Here is a 15,263-nt window from a genome sequence, read left to right as displayed (position 1 = left end):
AGCAGAGCACAGGGACCATAAATCCATATTTTTTCCAGGCTCCTTAAGCAACTCAGGTGTGTATCTGGTCTTCATTTTCATCCTGTACTCACTCATTCATTGCCCATTTTTGAGGCCTTTCTGGGGTGATCCACACAAGACATGCTCCTTGCCTCCCAGGAGTTCTGTTAGGCAGGGGAGGCAGTCACATGAACAAAGTGTTATTGAACAATATGGAAAGTGTATGTCAGAGACACAGTAATAGAGCCAGAGCAATCAGGAGGGCTCTACTCGCTCCATTCCTTTGGCTTCTCTCCTTCTTCTTCTTCTTCTTCTTCTTCTTCTTCTTCTTCTTCTTCTTCTTCTTCTTCTTCTTCTTCTTCTCCTTCTTCTTCTTCTTCTCCTCCTCCTCCTCCTCCTCCTCCTCCTCCTCCTCCTCCTCCTCCTCCTCCTCCTCCTCCTCTCCTTTTCTCCATTCAAAATCTCCAGGGCAGGTGTAGGGCTGGACTCTGCCCACGGGTTTAAGGGAGTTGCCTTCAGGACGGACTGATTGCCAGCCCATATGTTGCCCCACCCCCACCCAGTTGCCTCATGGGCCTCTGGGAGAGTCTCAGAGCAAAGTTAGTTTCCATTCACTTAAAATGGAAAGAAGTGTGCGGCACTTCTCCGTGAGCGTGGCAAGGGAAAGAGAAGAGAACAGTGAACAACCCCAGTCTAAGGACTATTGGACTCTGTAGAGTGCAACCCAAGCCTATGTCTGCACGCGAATCAATTGGAAACGCCTGACTCCAAGCTGATTGGGGTCAGGCCCATCTTACTTCTCGCCAGGGCCAATGGGGCGATCTCCTGGTGGGTCTTCCAGCTTCCCAGGAGCCTCCCTCTCTGCCCACCCATCCTGAACACTTCAAGCAGGACAGCCTGATTGTTCGCCCCCCACTGTGCATAAGGACCACCAGGGGCTTATGCAAACTTCAGAGGCCAGGGTCCTCCCCCATGTATTTGGTTTCAATGGGTCTGAGGGTAAGGCCCAGACATCGATGTTTTTAAAAAGGTCTCTAGGTTAATCTAGAGCATAGCCATAGTAGAGAGTCGTAGGAGCAGAGAACCTGGTAAAATGGGAATATTCATAGTACTTATCTCATTGCACTGTTGTAAGATATATAAAGATATATATATATATATATATATATATATATATATATATATATGCATCTTTCCTAACTCCCTGCTCCCAACTGACTTATATATGGAAACTTCTCGTGTTGCCATCCCTTTTCATCTCTACATCTTACCCAAATAAGACCATTTTGCTATTCAAATCACAAATTGTGAGCAATCTCAACTTTCAAAGGAGTGTCCAATGTCATTGTGCGGCTCCCGTACGTGGATTAAGCACGTGCCATGGCGCGTTGGTCACGGGCCAGGTCTGTGTCTCTTCCAGGTTGTGAAGTTGTGCCGGGAGTGCCTGGAGAAGCAGGACTCGGTGTTGGCTGACACCAATATCTACATGCTGAGGATGCTGAGCATCGTTTCCGAGGTCCTCTCCTACCTCCAGGCGTTTGAGGAGGCCTCCTACTACGCCAGGAGGATGGTGGAGGGCTATGTGTAGGTGACGATCCTGGGTGTCAGATAATCTGGAAATGTGTCTACTCCAGGCAGGACAAATAGAGGGGGCGCATGCTGCTACCTCTCCCTCCTGAACCCACAGCAAGCAGCAGTAATTGGGATTCTTTACAACGGAGCTTTTTACTCATGGTGCTCCTAGTAATAATGACCAAATACTCAGAGTTGGTACCTAAGGTGGAACCTATTTGTCATCCCCGGTCTTTCCCGAATCCTGCAGCGCATCTATTGTTTGCTGGTGGCTTCTGATTTCCTGATGGCCAAGTCCAGCTGGATTTTAAGTGTTTAGAAAGGGTCCACCCTAACAACCAACACAGAAAATCCTGTGAGCTCTCGTTCATTAAAGTTTTAAAGTATAAAATAGAATGTCCTTGCCTTCCCTCTGCCGACGTCCTCCCTGTTCACAGTGGCATGTGCGTTTGTGTGTCTGGCTACATGACCACATTGGCACAAGAAGGTTCATTTTTTGGGGGAGGATGTTACTCATAAATAAAATGTGGGAAAACTATATAACATATTAAAAGGAAGCTCTGTTAAGAAGGTGCCATGGAGGGAAAAATGCAATTCTGCCCCAAGAAGGACATTTTTGCTAATCTTTTCCCTTTGGCCTTTCTACTGCTTTCCCAGGAGAGGGCTGAGTGCACCAGAGAGCTCCCAGGTTCCCGTAGTAACGCTCAGAGTACAATCCTGATTCCTTTTCCCCAAGACGATGTGGCTCAGAGACTCAGATGAAAGTCTCGGCTCTTACAGCTTCCCTGTCTGGGGTTCTGGCCACCTCCCACCTGCGCCTCAGTCCCCTCCCAGCGGGCTGCAGATGGTGGCACTGGTGGGAAAGCAGAAGGACTTCAATGAGAGCACTTGATGACATGTCAAATACTCTGCCGATGTAAGGGAGGCTGGGATTATGTGTTATGATTATTTATTGCCTCTACAGGAAGCTCTACCACCCCAACAATGCCCAACTGGGCATGGCCGTGATGCGGGCGGGGCTGACCAACTGGCATGCTGGTAACATTGAGGTGGGGCACGGTATGATCTGCAAAGCCTATGCCATTCTCCTGGTGACACACGGACCCACCCACCCAATTACCAAGGACTTAGAGGCAAGTAGCACCTTGACGCCGGGCCCCCCGTCTGCTCTGAGCTCTCTGAGGATGAGAGCTGCCTTCTGAACTCTGCTCTGGGGAAGTCCCTAGATTGCCTGCAAGACCTGAAGGGAGCTCACAAAGGCTTTAGCCCACTCCCCTTGTTTACATATGAGGAAACTGAGGCCCGGAGAAGGGGAGTAAGCTGTTCATAGTCAAATAGCCGGTGGATGACAAGCTGAGACTTGAAACCTGAGATGCTCCAAGCTTGACTGAGAAAACCTAGATAATGGTGTGTGTGCGTGTGTGTGTGTGTGTGTGTAGCTATGCATGTGACGAAATGTGCATTACAGAATGAGTGGACTGGAGAACACAGGCTCTAAAGCAGACTGCTGAGACTGAGTTCCAGCTTCTCCACTTTCTAGCCATGTGACTGCAAATATTGCATGTGTGGGCCTCAGTCTCCTTGTCGGTAAACCGGAGGAAGAGGAGAGGGTTGTAAGGAGGGTGCAATGACTTGATGTGTGAACAGCACTGAGAACCGTGCCTGGCACATGGCATGCTCTCAGTCTCTGCTGGTTTCCTCTGTGCTTTGAAGGACTGGTTTATTCAAGAATGACCGAGTTCAAGGAGCTGTCCTCAGACAGTGCAGTGTAGGGAAGATGAAAGACTTGGTGTCATCAAGTATATGAGGAGACAGACTTCATGCCTAGTGATTTAAGCTTGTCAAAGGCAGAGATTTTGCCCATCTTATTCACTGCTGCATCCTTAGCCCCTCAGCGATGTCTGGCGCTTGTTAAGTATGCTTTTTAAAGAAAATTTGTTTTTGTTGATTTCAGAAAGAGGAAGGAAGCGGGGGAGGGAGAGAGAAATAGAAACATCAACGATGAGAGAGAAATCATTGGTGGGCTGCCTCCTGCACACCCCCTGCAGGGATTGAGCCTGCAACCTGGGCATGTGCCCAGACTGGGAGTCGAAACATGACCTCCTGATTAATGGGTGGATGATCAAACACTAAGCCACACTGGCTGGGTGATAAGTATTTCTTAAAAGAACACATGGGGAAGTGAGAACTTCGTTGTGTGTGTCACATACTGTCATTTTCCTGGTCTATTGGGAAGTAGGAAGGCAACTTATCCTTTTCATGTATGAGGAAACCGAGGGCTGAAGGGATTCAATCACTTGCATAAGGTGGGACCCAGGGCAGGGGCCAGGGTTCAAATCTAGATCCCCACTTGACGGTTCCTGGGAACAACCCCCTCAGCTACTCTCTCAGGGGTCTGACTCCCTAACAAGCTGACCCATGGCCAGGACCCTAGGCCCCGGTGGATGTATCCTCTGAGGGGGCACCGTCGAATCTTGGTGACTGGGAGTCATTTACCCCATTGCCTGCCTTTTCCAAAAGGGCCCAGGGAGGCCAGAGCCACCATGTCCTGGGGCTTGTCATCACTGTTCCTGGTGTGTCTGCGTCCCACAGGCCATGCGGATGCAGACGGAGATGGAGCTGCGCCTGTTCCACCAGAACGAGTTCATGTACCGCAAGATGCGCGAGGCTGCCCTGGACAACCAGCCCATGCAGGTCATGGCTGAGCCCAGCAGCGAGCCGGCGCCATCTCTGTTCCATAAGAAGCAATGAGGACCTGCCTGGTGTGTGTGTGTGTGTGTGTGTGTGTGTGTGTGTGTGTGTGTGTGTGTGTGTGTTGCGGGGGCGGGGGGCACTGTGGCTCAGGAACTGGGGAGACATTCTGGAGGGAGTGGGCTTCTGGGGAGACCCTTGATGGGGAAGTTAGAGTATTGCTCAACCCTGTTGCTATGGGAATGTACTGCTCTGGGTTCCTCAGTGTCATGTTGGTTCATTTCAACTCTGTTTAATTCAATTTAATTCATCCTATAGCTCAACTCATCCTACAGGTATTTGTAGGCCCTAGAGATAAAGAAGTTCCAAGAGTAGCTGGGGAGGCAAAATGTAAGCAGACAATGAAAGCGCCGTGTAATCACAATGCAGTGTAAGCCGTGTGGAGAGAGGGGTGCAGTAGAGGGCCTGTCCGGTGGGTGGGGTATATGCAGTGTGGGCTATCACAGAGGGGGTCACATCTGAGCTGAGGGTGGCAGGTGCTTGGAGCCTCAGGTGGCTGCTCACCCCAACTGTGCAGGGGGTCTCTGGGGCTGCTGGTCTCACCCGTGGTCTGGGATAGTCAGTGTTTGGGTGACGAGGATGGGAGAACTCTGTTCAGGATGAAGCTGAGGGAGACACTTGGAAACACATATACCTGGATTCCCTCAATTTCCTCTTCTTACAGTCACACACGCCATGCCTGCACCCACCCCTCCTTCTCACACCGGTGGACAGGACCCCCGCTCTTTCTCCACCTGTGCTCTGGGCTCCTTCCTCCCCTCTGTCTTGGGCCCGGCTTCACCTACTACTCCTTCTCCACCCTGGATCCTTGGCATGTTCCTGGTTTCTTGAGTGCAGTCAGTAAACATCTGGGGGCGATCGGCAGTAATAATGTTCACGCTGAGTACTTTTTAAAGGGTTTGTCTCCCATAGCTATCTCCTTTTCTCTTTTCTTTCTTTTTCTTTTTAAAAAATCCTCACCAGAGGATCTTTTTCCATTGATTTTTAGAGAGAGTGGAAGAGGGAAAGACAGAGAGAAATATCGATGCGAGAGAAGCACACCAATTGGTTGCCTCCTGCATGAGCACCCAACAGGGCCAGGATCAGGGCCGGAGAGGAGCCTACAACCAGGTATGTGCCCTTGGTATGAATCAAACCAGGACCCTTTGTTCCGCAGGCTGACAGGCTATCCACTGAGCCAAACTGGCCAGGGCTCATCTTCTTTCCTTCACTTTTAATTTCTTCCTGAAGCCACTGCAGGCTGGCTTCCTGAACGTCACTAGAAGAGATTTTACCAAGGTCAGTTCTAGAGGGCCTTTTTTGGTTGTTGTGATTCTTGGTATCTTTGCATCAGTTGACACTCCCAGCGCTGATTTCTGGAACACCACTTCCCCGTGCTGATGCTCTGATGTGGTTTCTCAGTCTCCCTCTGTCCCTGTTTCTCCACGTTCCCTGATATGTGCCATTTCCCGTAGTTGGTTTTGTTCATTGTGGTCGCTCTCATTTTATTTTCATCGCAGTCTGCACACACTCCCTGCAGGAGTTCGCCAGGCCCTTGGTTTGATGGTCTTAAATCCGTATTTCCCAACCCTGCTCTTCAGCTCCAGCCCCACACACCCTCTTGAATGTTCTGCAGGCACATCAAACTCAGCACATCCAGAATAAAATTCTTTCTCTTTCTTTCCCTATCTCCCCTCCCCAACATCTATCCCTCCTCAGCACACCACTGAGAACACCTGACTTCTGCTTCTGTGGCATCCTAGACTTCAGTCAAACCCACTCACTCCCTGGTCCCTGAGTGACCCATGTTCTCCATGCCTCTCTGACTTTCCTACCTAAAATAGCTAAAACCTGCCGACTCCTATTCATCTTTCAGCATCCGGTTTGGAAATCACCCCATCTGTAAAGCCTTCCCTGAATGCCTTCAATTAAGCTGGCTCACTGGGTCTCTGGTATTACCCTTGAATCTCCCATCATAACTCTCTCCTCATGGCAGTTTAATTGTCGGCCTCCTCTATCAGATTGTGAGCTCCTGGAGGGCAGGAGCTGTGTCCCTTTATTCATCTTTCTATCCCCAGAACCTAGCACAGGTCCTGAAACATAGTAGGTGCTCAGTTAATGCGTGTTGAATGAATGAATGAATGAATGAATGAATGAATTTACGTCTCAGAGCAGAAGAGATAGGGACTGTGTATTTTGAGTTTTTATGTTACAGCCGTCAATAAAGGTCATTAAATCCACTGTTTCCAAACAGATATGTGTGGCTTCTTTCTTTCTGACAATCTATTTAGGGCAGCACTATAGAACTTCCTGTGATGATGGAAATGTATTATATCTGTGTTGCCCAATACAGTAGCCACTAGCAGCATGAGACTATCCAGCATTTGAAATGTATGTGGTATGAGTGAGGAATTGAATTTTTAATTTTATTTAATTTCAATTAAAATAGCCCATGTGGCTAGTGGCTACTGTATTAGTGCAGTTTTAGAGAATAATTTAGTGTAGTTTTTAAGATTATGGACACTGACGCAGATTAAGTTTATATCACAAGGGAGAACCAAGATGGCGGCATAGGTTAACGCCGGAGTTTGCTGCTTTGAACAACTACTTCAAAAGTGAAACCAAAAAACGGAAGGGACATCACCCAGAACCACAGGAACGCTGGCTGAGTGGAAGTCCTACAACTAGGAGGAAAGAGAAACGCACACGGACACTCAGAGGAGGCGCAGTGCTGAAGTCAAATTCTGAGGTGCGGAGTGCGCGGAGCGGGCTGGCGGCGGAGGGCGCGGTTGTTGTTTTCAATCGGGAGGGAGTCGCAGACTCTGAGCACCAGATCCGGGCGAGTCTTTAGGGACCCAGACTCAAACGGGAGAAGCGGGACTGTCTGGCTTCGGTCAGAGTGAGTGCAGCTTTCTCTCCGAGCTTTGCAGCGGGTGCTGGGACTCAGAGAGGCAGAGCCCCTTGGGACAGGACTGAGAGCCGCCATAACTGCTCTCTCCGGCCCACCCTGTTGATCCTGTGCGACCCGCCCCGCCCAAGCCCTGCACAGAGGCATTTGCTGGATAGCCTCAGGCAAAGGCATTTGCCGGATAGCCTCAGGCAAAGGCTAGATTAGCACCTCCCTAGAGGACAGAAGTTCTCTCACTGCTGACACAGCTGATTCTCATAGCCACTTGGCCTGGAGGTCAAACCCTCCCTGGAATTAGCTACAACAATCAAGATTTATCTATAAGACTGCGAACAAAGACCACTAGGGGGTGCACCAAGGAAGCATAACAAAATGCGGAGACAAAGAAATAGGACAAAATTGTCAATGGAAGAAATAGAGTTCAGAACCACACTTTTAAGGTCTCTCAAGAACTGTTTAGAAGCTGCCGATAAACTTAATGAGATCTACACGAAAACTAATAAGACCCTCGATCTTATATTGGGGAACCAACTAGAAATTAAGCACACACAGACTGAAATAACGAATATTATACAGACGCCCGACAGCAGACCAGAGGAGCGCAAGAATCAAGTCAATGATTTGAAATGCGAGGAAGCAAAAAACATCCAACCGGAAAAGCAAAATGAAAAAAGAATCCAAAAATGCGAGGATAGTGTAAGGAGCCTCTGGGACAGCTTCAAGCGTACCAACATCAGAATTATAGGGGTGCCAGAAGATGAGAGAGAGCAAGATATTGAAAACCTATTTGAAGAAATAATGACAGAAAACTTCCCCCACCTGGTGAAAGAAATGGACTTACAGGTCCAAGAAGCTCGGAGAACCCCAAACAAAAGGAATCCAAAGAGGACCACACCAAGACACATCATAATTAAAATGCCAAGAGCAAAAGATAAAGAGAGAATCTTAAAAACAGCAAGAGAAAGAAAGCCAGTTACCTACAAGGGAATACCCATACGACTGTCAGCTGATTTCTCAACAGAAACTTTGCAGGCCAGAAGGGAGTGGCAAGAAATATTCAAAGTGATGAATACCAAGAACCTACAACCAAGATTACTTTATCCAGCAAAGCTATCATTCAGAATTGAAGGTCAGATAAAGAGCTTCACAGATAAGGAAAAGCTAAAGGAGTTCATCACCACCAAACCAGGATTATATGAAATGCTGAAAGGTATCCTTTAAGAAGAGGAAGAGGAAGAAAAAGGTAAAGATACAAATTATGAACAACAAATATGCATCTATCAACAAGTGAATCTAAGAATCAAGTGAATAAATAATCTGATGAACAGAATGAACTGTTGATTATAATAGAATCAGGGACATAGAAAGGGAATGGACTGACTATTCTTGGGGGGGAAAGGGGAGTGGGAGATGTGGGAAGAGACTGGACAAAAATCGTGCACCTATGTATGAGGACAGTGGGTGGGGAGTGAGGGCGGAGGGTGGGGCGGGAACTGGGAGGAGGGGAGTTATGGGGGGGGGGGAAAAGGAACAAATGTAATAATCTGAACAATAAAGATTTAATTAAAAAAAAAAGTTTATATCACAAGCTCTTAGCTTGGACTGGTAATTTCACCCATGCTTCAGTTTCCTCATTTCTACCCACCACACAGAGTTGCTGTGAGAATTAAATATTTTATTTATTTTTTTTAAAAATATATTTTATTGATTTTTTACAGAGAGGAAGGGAGAGGGATAGAGAGTTAGAAACATTGATAAGAGAGAAACATCGAGCAGCTGCCTCCTGCACCCCCCCACTGGGGATGTGCCCACAACCAAGGTACATGTCCTTGACCGGAATTGAACCTGGGACCCTTCAGTCCGCACGCCGACGCTCTATCCACTGAGCCAAGCTGGTTAGGGCTAAATATTTTATTTTTTAAAAAATATTTTTTATTGATTTCAGAGAGGAAGAGATAGATAGATAGATAGATAGATAGATAGATAAATAGATAGATACATTAATGATGAGAGAGAATCATTGATTGGCTGCCTCTTACATGTTCCCTGTTGGGGATCAAGCCTGCAACACAGGTATGTGCCCTGACTGGGAATTGAACCACGACCTCCTGGTTCATAGGTTGAAGCTCAATTACTGAGCCACACTGGGTGGGCAGGAATTAAATGTTTTAAATGTGAAGTCCTTAGAAGAGTGCCTGGCCCATCGTAAGTGCTCCATGAGCATTCCAACCTTGCTACTGTTGGGGCGTTCCTTCTCCTAATGAGAACGTGAAGGGAAAGGGCAGAGATAAACAGTGTATGCTGGAACCAGCTCTTACCAGCCTGTGAGCGCTGATCGTACACATCTCTTCCCAACTCTGCATTCATCAACATCACATTGACACCATGACATTGGCCATGGTGGGAATATTTACACCATGGTAATTGGCTTAACTTTGGAAGAACACATTAATTGGTCGTGTTTCAGTCTGTAAAAATGGGGTTTGCTACATGGAAATAGAAGAATGGATAGAGACCATTAAAGAAGTCTTCACTTAAATTGGAGTGAAATCTGCATTCTGAAACCTCTATCCCCGGGTCATAACAAACCAGTGTAAAACCTCTGATTCATTCCCTTCAGACTAAGCCACCAATGCGTTGACAGACATAACTACTAAGGTCCAGATATAGCCACTTATTGGGGGAATTCTCTATGGGTGCAGGGAATCCATATGGTTGGGGCACAGAAGAGAGAGCAGCACCATGTCTGAGGGCAGTCAGAGGTGCCCGCTTCTGGACCACCGTGTGCACACTGGTGAATGATGGACACTCAGTGCACGAGGGTAAACAGCACTTCTTGAAACCCCTGGTTCCCTCCTGGCGCAGCGTTACATACAAACCACGGGGTGTCCAGGAGCGCTCATCGAGCTCAGAAAGGCACCACCCACGTGTAGCATGACCACAGCCAACATCTGGGCTCACTGACCCCGGCATGAACTTAGTCCTCCCCGTCAGCCTTGGCCTCTCCACCTCACAGGGCTTGGTCGCAGAACATTCTGGTCCAGGCACAGTTTCTCAGGTGTCTTTAGGAGTTGCCTCTCATTAAAACAAATCACCATGACCTTAGTGACTTAAAACAATGCAGATTTATTAGTTTATTGTTCTAGACCAGGAGTCCAAATGGGTCTGAAATCTAGGTGTCAGCAGAGCTGTGAAGGCTGTAGGGGAGGAATCTATTTATTTTTTCTTTGTTTTGTTTGTTGATTCTCACCCAAGAATATTTTTTCCATTGCTTTTCAGAGAGAAAGAGAGAGAGAGAGAGAGAGAGAGAGAGAGAGAGAGAGAGAGAGAGAGGAAAGGAAGGAGGAGGGAGGAAAGAGAGAAAGAAACATTGATGTGAGAGAGATACATTGATTGGTTGCCTCCTGCACATGCCCCCACTGGGGGCGGAGTGCCAACTGCAACCCTGGTACTTGTCCTCAACCGGGAATTGAACCTACAACCCTTCCACGCACGGTTCGATGCTCTAACCACTAAGCAACTGGCCAGGGCAGGAATCTGTTTCTTGCTTTTTTCAGTTCCTAAAAGCTTCTTCTAGAATGCCCCCATTCCTTGGCCGTGGCCCGCCAGCCAGCAATTGCATCCCTCCTTCTCTGACCCTCCTGCTTTCCTCTTTCACTTATAAGAACACTTGTGACTAGATTGGGGCCACTGGGATCACCCAGGATAACCTCCTCCTCTCAGGCCCTTTCCTAATCACATCTGCAAAATCCCTGTTGCCGTGCAGGGTGACACATTCACAGGTCCGGGCGTTCGCACATGGACCGCTTTGGAGGCCATCATTCTGCCACCCAGCAGGCTTGCTCTCAAGCCCTCAGACCAGCCGTGCAGGCACAGCTGCAAGCCTCTGAGCAGAAGACTTGGGACTGGAGTCCCGATGCCCAGGCCCCAGGAGAACGACTCTTCCTTCTTATCCGTCACACTGACAGCCACGTCCAATCGGCCTTTTTCTCTTCCTCATTCACCAAGTCAGGGTTTCTAAGTTCTCACTTAGCACTCCACAGCCAGTCTCTGTACTTCCCCCTGCCCACCAGTCCTGGGAAGGTGTGGCCCATGTGGAATCCCCCTGTAGACCCGGCACCTTCCAGGGTACGGCAAAGAGCTGGGGCAGCGCAGGGAACTGCAATTTGAAGCAGCAGCTGGAATCCCAGCTACATGTTTGTGACCTTAACTGGCATTTGCATTTGGCCTTGTAAGACAGTCCTTTGCATTTTATTCACCGTCTGTCTTGTTAGAGTGTGTGTTTCTTGAATGGAAGACTATTGCTTTCCTCGTGGTTTTAGGTGTTCAGGCCATTCATACTCAACTTGTTTATATCTGAACTCACTCCTCACTTCCGTCTAGACCAGTGGTTCTCAACCTTCCTAATGCCGCGACCCTTTAATACAGTTCCTCATGTTTTGGTGACCCCCAACCATAAAATTATTTTCGTTGCTACTTCATAACTGTAATTTTGCTACTGTTATGAATCATAATGTAAATATTTGATATGCAGGATGTATTTTCATTGTTATAAATTGAACATAATTAAAGCATAGTGATTAATCATAAAAACAATATGTAATTATGTATGTATTTTCCGATGGTCTTAGGCGACCCCTGTGAAAGGCTCGTTTGACCCCCAAAGGGGTTGTGACCCACAGGTTGGCGACCCACAGGTTGAGAACTGCTGTTCTAGACCTTTACTCACCACCTCACCACCTACCTAGCTCCCCAAGATCTGGGCAGGCAGCCTCTGGAGGTTGCTCACACCGGCGTCATGGCACGGATCATACTGTCACCATGTGGATTATGGGTTGGCCTCCCTGCTAGACTGCAAGTTGGCATGTCTCCCAGGGATCATTGTGTCCTCAGAGCTGAGTGCCGCCCAGCCCTGACTTGGCTTAACGAGGCTAGGTTGTAAAGCAGATAAATAAATTCCACGTCTCCACGTTTTTCTGGTAAGAAGTATTAGAAAAAGATCGGGTGCTCACTCAATGCCTCGAGTATGTATAGAAAAGTGCTCTGAAGATTAAGTATGGACTGAGAGCCCCCTCCCCACAAAACAGAAAAAATCACTTTCTTTACTCTAATGGCAAACAGTTAAAAACAGGAAGAAGAAGAAAAGCCAGGCCAACGTGGCTCAGTGGTTGAACACTGACCTATGAACCAGGAGGTCACGGTTCTATTCCTGGTCAGGACACATGCCAGGGTTGTGGGCTTGATCCCTAGTGTAGAGTGTGCAGGAGGCAGCCGATCAATGATTCTCTCTCATCATTGATGTTTCTATCTCTCCCTCCCTCGCCCTTCCTCTCTGAAATAAAAATATATTTTTTAAAAAAGAAGAAGAAACCACACAGAAATGTCTACTTTTGTATGGATATGAACACCCAAACTGGCTCTTCTCAAATCAATTGGCTTTGAGGAGGAGCGCCCTCTGTTGGTGGAATGTACACAGAACAGCCGGACCGAGAAGGCAGAAGGATCAGGAGAGAAAAATAGCTGATACAACCAACAGCTGTTTACTCAATTTACTCAAAGCAGGCTTCGGGCACCTGTACAAGACCTAAGTTCAGCATTTAAATGTGTTCTCCTTTTCAGGTGAAAACATACAAACAATCCCCTTCTAAACCCGGCGTGTTCCCAATTAGGGAGGAGGGTTTGCCCCTTCATCCACTCGCCGATGTTCCTCTGGGCATAATAGAGCTTCTGCTCATGGTCTGAATGTCAAACCCACTGCAGTTCCCTGAGGAATCCAAGTGGCAATAATCACATGTTTCGCGTGGATGGTATTTGCATTGTTTCATAGGCTCCTTATAAAAGAGAGAAGATATTGTATTGCCCATTTTACAGATGAGAAAACTGAGATAGAAAATCATAGATTAGTTGAACAATATCTTTTTTTTTTTTAAAGAAATAAGCATTTCTTTCTTTTTTTTTTTTTTGGTACCATTCTTTTTTGAACAATATCTTGAAGCCCAATATTTTTACTTTACATCATCTGCTTTTTTAAAAAAAATCATTGCTCATTAAAAAAAATAGTTCCACAAAATTACTTCCTTGGAAAAGATTCAAACAATATAAATAATGCAGAAAGCTCTCTTGACCTCCCAACCAATTCCTGTTCCCACTGTAGGATAATGGCTATTATATAACCACCCATTATCTCACACACACACACATACATACACACACACCCTGTATCTCTATATAAATAGATAATTTTGTTTCACATTTTAACAAAATTTACACGAATGATATTATACTGTTAATATTGTTCTAAAACTTGCTTTTTTAAATAAAAAAGATTAAGCTTTGTCTTAGAGCAGTGGTTCTCAACCTGTGGGTCGCGACCCCTTTGGCGGTCGAATGACCCTTTCACAGGGGTCGCCTAAGACCATTCTGCATATCAGATATTTACATTACACTTCATAACAGTAGCAACATTACAGTTATAAGTAGCAAGGAAAATAATTTTATGGTTGGGTCACAACATGAGGAACTGTATTTAAAGGGCCAGAAAGTTGAGAACCACTGTCTTAGAGGTAGTTCTATATCGGTCCATATAGCTCTGCCTTGTCCAATTCATCTACCAGAGGTTATTTCAGAGCATGGCTGTTCCACAGTTGATTTAACCTTTTCTAACTGATGGGAATTTGTTTTCCGTTTTTGGTGTTGCACCCTTATATGCTTCTTTGTGCACATGTTTCAGCATTTCTCTGGGACATACACAACAGTGGCATTGCTCGGTGCTAGGGAAGTCATGCTGAGAAAAAGTAATGAATACCGTTAAACGGTATTCCATATGGGCTGCACGAGTTTCCTAGCTTCACCCCCTTGCAAACACTGGATGCGACCAATCATTTTACTTTTTGCTAGTTTGATTTGTAAAACGATATCTCATCTTACATTCCCCCTTCCTGATTACTGTGACACTAAGCGTATCTCATATTGTGAATTCCTCATGAATGTCCTCAGCCCACCTTGCCATTGACTTGCTGGTCTTATTAATTTGGGGAGGTTTTTATATCCCGTCTATTAACCTCGGTTACATAAGCCACAAATATTTTCTCCCACGTGGTTGCTTTTTTTTTTTTTTGAAATTGTGTTTACAGTGCCTTTTTTCATATAAAATTGAAAATGCTTGAGGTAGTAAAATGAATTAACCTTTTTCTTCATGGTTTTTGCACTGTGCTTAAGAAGGTCTTCTACAATTCAAGTTACTTACCTATCATCATGTCTATTTCTAATATTTCACATTTATTCATTTAGTTCATCTGGAATTTATTTTTGTGAGTGGTATGTTGTAGTATGCCGTTGGTTCTTTGGATTTTTTTTTTTTTTTTGTATCTCCCAACCCTGAGTCCTTATTGAAGCTTTGAAGCTCTTTCCTTAAGTCTGCCTTAGCTCCTGAAAGATTGCTTTCCCCTTTTCCCAAGACCCTAGTCCCTGTGGGAGAAGGAAGGCACAGGCATGGAGAACACTATAGGGCAGTGGTTCTCAACCTTCCTAATGCCGCGACCCTTTAAAACAGTTCCTCATGTTGTGGTGACCCCCAACCATAAAATTATTTTTGTTGCTACTTCATAACTGTAATTTTGCTACTGTTATGAATCGTCATGTAAATATCTGATGTGCAGGATGTATTTTCATTGTTACAAATTGAACATAATTAAAGCATAGTGATGAATCACAAAAACAATATGTAATTGTATATGTGTTTTCCGATGGTCTTAGGAAAGGTCTGTGAAAGGGTCGTTCGACCCCCAAAGGGTTGCGACCCACAGGTTGAGAACCGCTGCGATAGGGGAAGGCAGGAAGAACTTCATTCCACAAGAATGGTGCAGATCAAATGCCGATGTGCAGGGCAGGACGCTTTCCTGCAGGAGGTGGCACTTCAATCACCAGGGGACCAAGAGGTTGTGTGGCTTGGCTGGTGTGCATGTTACAGGAAAGGGAGCGACGCTAGGTAAGGCGGGGCAGCTATGATGGGACAAGGGTCGGCAAGCTCCCGTCCATGGCTCAGAGGTGGCTG

General features: G+C 46.4%; 1 protein-coding gene across 2 annotated transcripts in view; it reads left to right on the top strand.

The window, feature by feature from the left end:
- The window catches only part of SMYD1 (SET and MYND domain containing 1), a 39,232-nt gene extending 32,675 nt beyond the window's left edge, over positions 1 to 6,557 (top strand). For both annotated transcript variants that reach the window (XM_059659208.1, XM_059659206.1), the window contains 3 exons: positions 1,421 to 1,584; positions 2,537 to 2,705; positions 4,165 to 6,557. In XM_059659208.1, coding sequence (XP_059515191.1) covers positions 1,421 to 1,584; positions 2,537 to 2,705; positions 4,165 to 4,323 — 492 coding nt within the window. In that variant the 3' untranslated portion in view covers positions 4,324 to 6,557. The remainder of the gene's footprint in view (positions 1 to 1,420; positions 1,585 to 2,536; positions 2,706 to 4,164) is intronic.
- Positions 6,558 to 15,263: the final 8,706 nt, after the last annotated feature.

The sequence above is a fragment of the Myotis daubentonii genome, chromosome 12 (genome assembly GCF_963259705.1).
Source record: "Myotis daubentonii chromosome 12, mMyoDau2.1, whole genome shotgun sequence".
Taxonomy (NCBI): Eukaryota; Metazoa; Chordata; class Mammalia; order Chiroptera; family Vespertilionidae; genus Myotis; species Myotis daubentonii.
This window is presented reverse-complemented; position numbering and strand designations above follow the sequence as displayed.